The sequence below is a fragment of the Echinops telfairi genome, unplaced genomic scaffold, assembly GCF_000313985.2.
Source record: "Echinops telfairi isolate 266 unplaced genomic scaffold, ASM31398v2 ScPeMD7_24;HRSCAF=84, whole genome shotgun sequence".
Taxonomy (NCBI): domain Eukaryota; kingdom Metazoa; phylum Chordata; class Mammalia; order Afrosoricida; family Tenrecidae; genus Echinops; species Echinops telfairi.
In genome coordinates this window covers 4,566,476-4,574,252 of record NW_022103921.1, presented here as the reverse complement: position 1 = coordinate 4,574,252, position 7,777 = coordinate 4,566,476, and the positions used below count along the sequence as shown (strand labels likewise).

Sequence of the window (7,777 nt, the reverse complement as noted above, 5' to 3'; positions counted from 1 at the left end):
CCCCCAACCATAAAATTATTTTCGTTGCTACTTCATAACTAATTTTGCAACTGTTAGAATCAGGCGACCCCTGTGAAGGGGTCATTCAACCCGGAAAGGGGTTGCGACCCGCAGGTTGAAAACCACTGTGCTAGAATGTAATCTGTGTAGAAAACAAGTGCAGCAAGCACATGGCACAGGAACTTGACTGACACTGTGTGAGACTGTGCCGTGTTTAAGATGGAGGCCGGCTTTGCTGCTTTGAATGTGCGGCTGTCCACAGCCCTGCAGATACAGCAGTCTCACCCTCAGGTCACTGAAAAGGGCTCACTAGGCCTTTTCCGAGTCCCACATTTCAGTAGGGCTCTGACCATAATTTTTCCTGTTGTGCCTCAACCAAATTTTATGCTTAAAATGTCAATAACAAAACAAGAATGTTTGTTTTGTTCACTGATAGGCTACGACATGGTGCTCGGTAGGCATTTAGGAAATACGTATTGAATGACCTGTGTGAATGAAAGAAAGTGCTTAAAATTTCCTTCTCTAAAATGCACCATGTTTTAACCTACTTAATTAGATTTTATTTGTTAATGCTATATATATTGTTTTAGAATTTCTTCAGTCTTTTCTAGAACAAGTGAAATTTGAAAATAATCATAAAGTATTTTGTACTAAAAATGTAACTTCTAAACAACACCAGTAAAAGAAATTACACTTCTTTTCAAGTTCTCCAAAAATATCAGAGTTAATCCTGTTAAAATACTAGAAGTAGCTATAAGAAGGGTATGTAAGGCACTGCCATAACACCTCCTGTTCTTGATTGAAGTGATTGTGGAGCTTGCTGTAGGTGGTCAGGTGAGCTGGAGTATCTTAAATCCCAATTGAATAGAATTTGGGGTTTTTCTGTGCTTTAAACACCTCTAAACTGTTGATACATTTAAATACAAGAGATACAGAGTCTTTAAAAAGATATCGCAAATAAATAGAATTAATTTTTCCACATTTGTCTTCATAATTTTAGAAGCCTGGTAGTAATTGTTGTATGTCTTCAGATTAGTGGTTATTTTTATTATGTATTCAAGAATAAAAAAATAATCAATTTTATTTATGAGACCCAGCTATTTATAGCAGTTTTGGAGCTCATTAATTTTATAAGCCAAGGAATGTAAAATAAGCATTCTATTCCTATTTCCATTTACTACTTTTATATATGCCTTGATTTGTATGTTTTACATACCGTTTTTAGTGTAAGTTGAATCAGAATTATATTGAACACTAAAACTATCATCTGATCTATCCATCAGTGAATCTGTTTTAGTCTGCCAAACTTATCGTTAAGCAATTCTTTTTCCTAGTTTTATTCAGACTATAAAAAGTTGACAAACATAATTTTCATAAATATAAGATAAATCATTTTATCTTAGCTAAATTATTTTAATTATTAGAATATTTTCAGATTGGATTATCATGTCAGCTGGAATCATAGAAACACACATAAACCGGAAGACGTTGACACGGAAACTTCTACAACTCTCTTTTGTTTGTATTATAGAATTTGGATTGTGGGTACTAGTACCTTTCTCCAGTATTTCTAAATCCTATTCCCAAGAGTGGTAGACATCAACTTTGTAGATCTTTTATAGGAAAGCCAATTAGTGGAAGATTGAATATGATGGCAGTGTCTTTCTTCTACCAGGTGTACTCCCTGCCCTTTCCCCCCATCCTATCTGGTTAATGGATGGATCATCTTTGAGCCTTGGGCTCAAACTAATCAGAGAGGTTGACCAGAAACTTAAGTTGTGGGCCGGTAATATCTGTTTCAAAAATGAGGTTTGAGTAGCCATCCGTAGATAAATGAGTTCAGAAGGAATGACTATTGTCAGTTACCTTTTGAGTGGAATGAACTACCGAGTACCGGTAGTTTGTTTCTCTGAACATATTTTTAAAAAGAGATTAAAAAAAAAACAAGCCACTCTTATGTTGGAGTATGGTCACTGCCAATGCTTAAAAATAAATATCAACAAGGTCAGTGCTAGGCATTGCATCGGGCAGTACTTAATTAGATGTAATTTCTCCACCTCTATGATGTTACAGACTAATTGCAAGATAGACAAGTGCTCACGAAAATGAAACACAATTCAGTACAGTGCTCAGGCCTGTAAATGAGATTCGGGAGAGCTCTTAAGAGGGGGCGTTTCAGGTGCATACCTCTTGGGCAGATGGCAAGGTCAATCTCTGTGTGCCAGATAAATGCACTTTGGGGAGTAGAATCAACAACGTCCTCACAAAGGTACTATATGTACGATGGCTAATTTAGCTGGCTGTTCACCCTTGCATTTTTGTACCAGAAATGTGACAGAGTAAGGTGAGCGTTTGCATTCCTCTTGCTACATCACTCTTGCTTTTTACTAGTTTTGTGTGGATCAAAGAATTATAATCAGACTCCCGTCAGCTAGTATTCTACATATGAAGGAACCTTAGGAAGTTGGTAGAAAAATTCCATTATCTTGTCATTTCATCAAGTCACTTCTTCTCACTCATCATGGCCCATACAGGGTTTCTAGTACTGCAAATATTTATTGGAACAGAGACCATTTTAATTTAATATAATAAATAATAAATGATCATTGTAACGTCCAAAATGTTTGACTGTATTTTCCCTTTTTCGTTTAATCAATTGGGTAATACGAGTGTCATGGTGACTAAAGGGTGTTTTTTCATGTCCTCTATGCTCTAACTATGAAAATATTTGATTTACAAATAAGGAATCCTACTTCGCGGAATTTCATTTATCACGGTAGGGTCTAGAACCGATTAACTGCGATAAATGAGGGTTCACTGTATATAGAACCAAACCTGTTGCCATTGAGCCAAATCTGATTCATTATGCTATAAGTATTTTAATTTAAGGAAGTATAAATATTAAAATAGAGCATTATGTATTCACAATATTTAATGTATAACAAAGTATATTTCAAATTTAAAATGTTAAGTTCTGTATTGTTGTTATTAGTTACCATTCAGTTGGTTACAAAGCACGCAATCCCATCTGTTTAATGTAGAACTGCTCTAAAGGGCTGAGAAGCAGATTGCCAAACTTTTCTTCTGAGGTGCTTCTGGGTAAAATGTAGTTTACTTAGAAATGCTGTCTGCTTAATGGACACCAGAGCAATCAAGAAAGGTATACTTTGTTCCGTTTTAGTAATAGATGTAACATGTTGTAAAATCAAATTTATTGAGAAATACTTGAGATATTTTACGATTAACGTACGGAACTTTCCCATCACTCCAAAAGGATTTCTCATTCCCCTTTGTAGACATTCCTAGAACGTTCCCACCTGTCCCCACATAGTCAGCGATCTTCTTTCTGACATAAACAGCTAGTCTTGTCTTTCTGGAGTTTCATATGAACAGAGTCGTAGAATCCATAACCTTTTGTGTTTGGCTTCTTTTTCTCAGCATATCCGTTTTGAAATTCACCCACATTGTTGTTTTTATTAGTAGTTTTCCTTTGTATTGTTGGCTAAAATTACCGTACATTGTTTAAATGTCCTACACTTTGTCGATGCAGTCTCCTGTTAGATAATTGGGATGTTTCCAGGTGTTGACTCTTGTGAATAAAATTGTGAACATATGGGTACATTGCTGTTATTTTTCCTGAGTTAGGTATAAGAGTAGAATTGCTCAGCAGTATGAAAAGTATATGTTTAATTTGCTAAGCTTCTCTTCCAAATGGCTTTACAGTTTGCATTTTCACTGGCAGTGTTGAAGTGTTCCTCTTACTCGGAATCTTCACTGGCCTTTGATAGTCTTAGCCTTTCTAGTTTTAGTTGCTGTAGTGAATGTGTAGCTGTAATATAAAATTTTAAATATTTACATCCTAAGTAGTTAAAATTAAGGAAAAGCTCGTAGTTGCATGATGATAAGCGTTTTGTTACGTATAAAATTTGGCAGTTTTAGACACTTTGCTAAAAATTGTGTATAATGGTCATTTCCAAACAATATAAAATTGTGCCTCATGCATTTCTGTTCTTTTGCGGGGGGGGGGTACCCCCTCATATAAATTATTTCCATTTTACAAAGAATTCCATGCATGAGACACAGAGAACATATTCCACAGGGTTAGCAAGCACTTGAATGAATACAGTGAGAGAAGAGGGAGAGTTAGAGCAAAGGAAGGATAATTGGAAAAAGGAAGTTGACCTGGTTTCTGCATTACTGATTATGTGGAATAGACTGAAAATGTTAAACCTGACTCAGATGACATTGTATTATGAAAAAATAAAACTGTTTATTTCAAATAAATTAACTGACTCCTAAGTTTTCTATAGTGAATTGTAATTTAAATTTTGGGTCACTTTAATAAGTTTTTTGCCTTGTAAAATTTCAGTGTTATTAGCGTGGGGATGAAATGCTTTAAAACATCTGCCATCATAAGGATTTAAAAACATCAATTGTGTTATAGATGGAATTATGTCCCCACCAAAACATGTTATAAATTCTAATCCCTGTATCTGTGGTTATGATTTCATTTGCAATGGGTTTTCTTTGTTATATGAATGTAGCAGTTTCAAAATAGGGTGTTATTTTGAGCCCTTTGCCTTTGAGATATACAAAGAACAAACCAGGCCAGAGAAGTGAGTACAGATGGAGAGGAAGAGATGCTAGGCTACATGAAAATCATCAAGGAACAGAGGAACAGATGTGGACAGAGACAAGGACCTTTCCACCAAGCGGACAGAAAGCCTTCTGCTGGTGCTGGTGCCCTGAATTGGGACTAAACAATGAGAGAATAGATTTCTGTTCAAGCCGTATACTTGTGATATTTCTATTGTAATGGCACTACATGACTAAGACCCAGAGGAATGAAACAAGTCATATGTAATACAGCTGTAACTCAGAATCTGATATGTGAATCACAATGCAATATTTGAATTCTTTTTTCTTCGCAGGAAAATTATAGTCAAAAGAAAAAGGAACTGTGGGGAGTCTGTATATTTATTGCCTCAATTGATCTGGATGAGATGCCATTCACTTTTACTGAGCTACAGAAAAACATAGAAACCAGGTAAAATTTCTTAAATCAATATAGGTCTCTACCATTAAGGGAAGCTATTTCTTAGTAGACTTAAAGGAATTTGTGGGAAATGCTACAAGTAAATAAAACAATGAGCTTGGGACAAATAATGTACTATTATTCTTTCACACGGTGGTAAAGAACTGCGTTTATGGTTTGCTTAAAAAGGTAGATGTTTGGTCCCCAGAAAATACTCCTCTTGTTTCTCATTTTTCATCTACAAATTTTCTTAATTGGAAAGGTTGATAAACTGGACCCAAAAAAGCAAAAAATTGCTTGCATGTAATATTAATGATTCAAATAATGTCCACATTCTGTTGGGTCACCTTTCCTTGGGATGGGTACACATACAGATCTTGTCTAGTCAGTTGGCAAAGTAGTTATTTTCCAAATTTCTTGACACAGACAAGTGAGTGCTTCCAGTGCTTCATCGACTCAGTGAAACATTTCTTAGTTTAAGTTTATTAAATAAAATAACAATTTATATATTAAGTATACATTAAATATACATTACATTAAATTTATATATTTAGTATTAGTGGGTGCCCCTAAATATCCGATGCTCATTTGTTTTCTAGATAGTGCATTTGGAGTTTGTTCTATCAGGTCAGACTGTTGATTTAATCAAGCTTTCTATTTAGAACTTCCGAAAAGATTGCGTAACAAATTGCGACAAAAAAGGCCTGATTTGTGGCAGATGGGACTGGCTTTACCAGCATGACAATGCACCTGCTGATACAGCGATCTCAGTGTGCCAGTTTTTGGCAAAAAACAGCATGCATCTCTTGCCCCACCTACCTTACTTGCCTGCCCTTGCTCCGTGCGATTTCTTTTTGTTTCCGCGAATGAAGAGGGACATGAAAGGACAATAATTTGATGATGTAGAAGAGGTGAAGAAAAAAAATGAGGGAGGTGCTGTCAGCCATTCAAACAGATGAGTTTGAAAAATGTTTCCAAGAATGGAATTGCAGATTTGATGAATGTATCAAGTGTGATGGAGAGTACTTTGAAGGCGATAAGGTTGTTTTGTAAAAAAATTTAAATACTTAGCTTCGAAATAAAAATTCTGGTGGGTTTTTTTGTTTTGTTTTGTTTTGGATACCCCCTTGTAATTCAGTTGAAAAAAATTTTGAAAAATACAGGTAACTTTCTATATTTATTCATTCATTCAATAAACTTTTCAGTGGCCCACAAGAGTAACTCTGAAAGAATATAGATTTGGGGATTAAGGTAGATTTGAGGTTAAAATATAGTTAGACTTTGCCCTTTTACAAGCTAATGGAGCAAATTGCTTAACCTGGCTAAGTGTCAGATTTCTCATCTGTGAAATGGAAATTATAATTTATAATGGATAGAGAAGTAAATCATCCATAGAGTTGATGCTTGTAATACCAAGGCATTGACCAGAAGATAATATCTTGTATCCAAAGCAGAATCAGTGTACTTGAATTGGGGTGTTGGAAAAGTATATTGAAAGTACCATGACTGCTAAGAAGGTCAACCAGATTTATCTTGGAATAAGTATGGCCTGGGTGCTCCTAAGAGTCAAGGATGGCAAGGCTTGGTCTTATATGTACTTTGGACATGTCAGGGAAGAAGAATGGGTTTTCCATAACACTCAATTGTGTTCATGCTGAACTTCTACATACATTAAGAGATATGCTAGTGATTTTGTGCATAGCTAATATTTTAAAGATTGAGATATATATGCTTTGGAAATGAAATAACATTTTTTAAGATACCGATTGTACTTTTTCTCTTTATAGTGTCAATAAATTCTTTGACTTGCTAAAAGAAATTGATACCAGTACCAAGGTTGATAATGCCATGTCAAGACTGATGAAGAAATACAATGTGTTGTGTGCACTGTACAGCAAACTGGAGAGGTAAAGTAGAGCTAGTAGAGTTACAGTCGGATTTTTCAAACTAGTTGTTGGTTGTGTTTTGATTCCTTGTGGGAGCTGTTTCAATATTTTAGCTGAATAAGCAATTATGTAGCCTAACAAGGGAGAGGGGGAAGAAGCCCGTCCTTAGATGTTCTGAGGATAGCTAGGATGGTGGGAGAGCTGAGGGAAAACACAAGTAATTTCTTAGGAAAATGCTTCTGTTTTCCCTTATTCTGGTTGGCATGTCACTAGAACTACAGAGGTGTGATTCTGAAAAACCAAACCGCTCTCACGGAGTCCATTCTGACTCACGGTGGCAGGGCAGAACTGCTCTTGTGGTCGCTGGGGCTGTCACTGCAGGGGAATGGAAAGACTCATCTTTCTCATGAGGAGTAGCTGGTGGTTTTAAACTGCTGACCTTGAGGTTGGCAGCCCAACATGTAGCCCCCTGTGTTGCCAGTGCTCCTTAGAGCTGTGATAGAGGATGGACCCTTCTCCAGCTTTCCGTTCTGCAGTTTTAAACTGCCCCTTTACCCTCTGCTCTTTCAGTCAGGACTTTTCACTCTTAACGCGGAAGTGCCTAAAAGGCCCACGTTGCTAGAGATCTTTTGTAATTATTTTTGCCCAATACCAAATTCCCTAATGTATCTGTTTTTGTCTGTATGCCTTTGCATTCATTTTTTTCACAGACAGAAACAGCATATAGAACATCCAAGCTTTTCTTTTTCATCTAAGCTTTTCTTAAATCAGTTTTATTGAAATGTTTCATGCCGTACAATTATACCATACAATTCAGTTATTTAAAGTATTCGCTTAGATGTTTTAGAACATCTTA

General features: G+C 36.0%; 1 protein-coding gene across 5 annotated transcripts in view; it reads left to right on the top strand.

Moving 5' to 3' along the window:
• The window catches only part of RB1 (RB transcriptional corepressor 1), a 189,450-nt gene that overhangs the window by 49,680 nt on the left and 131,993 nt on the right, over nt 1-7,777 (top strand). For all 5 annotated transcript variants that reach the window (XM_045289089.1, XM_045289090.1, XM_045289092.1 and 2 more), the window contains 2 exons: nt 4,932-5,047; nt 6,823-6,942. In XM_045289089.1, coding sequence (XP_045145024.1) covers nt 4,932-5,047; nt 6,823-6,942 — 236 coding nt within the window. The remainder of the gene's footprint in view (nt 1-4,931; nt 5,048-6,822; nt 6,943-7,777) is intronic.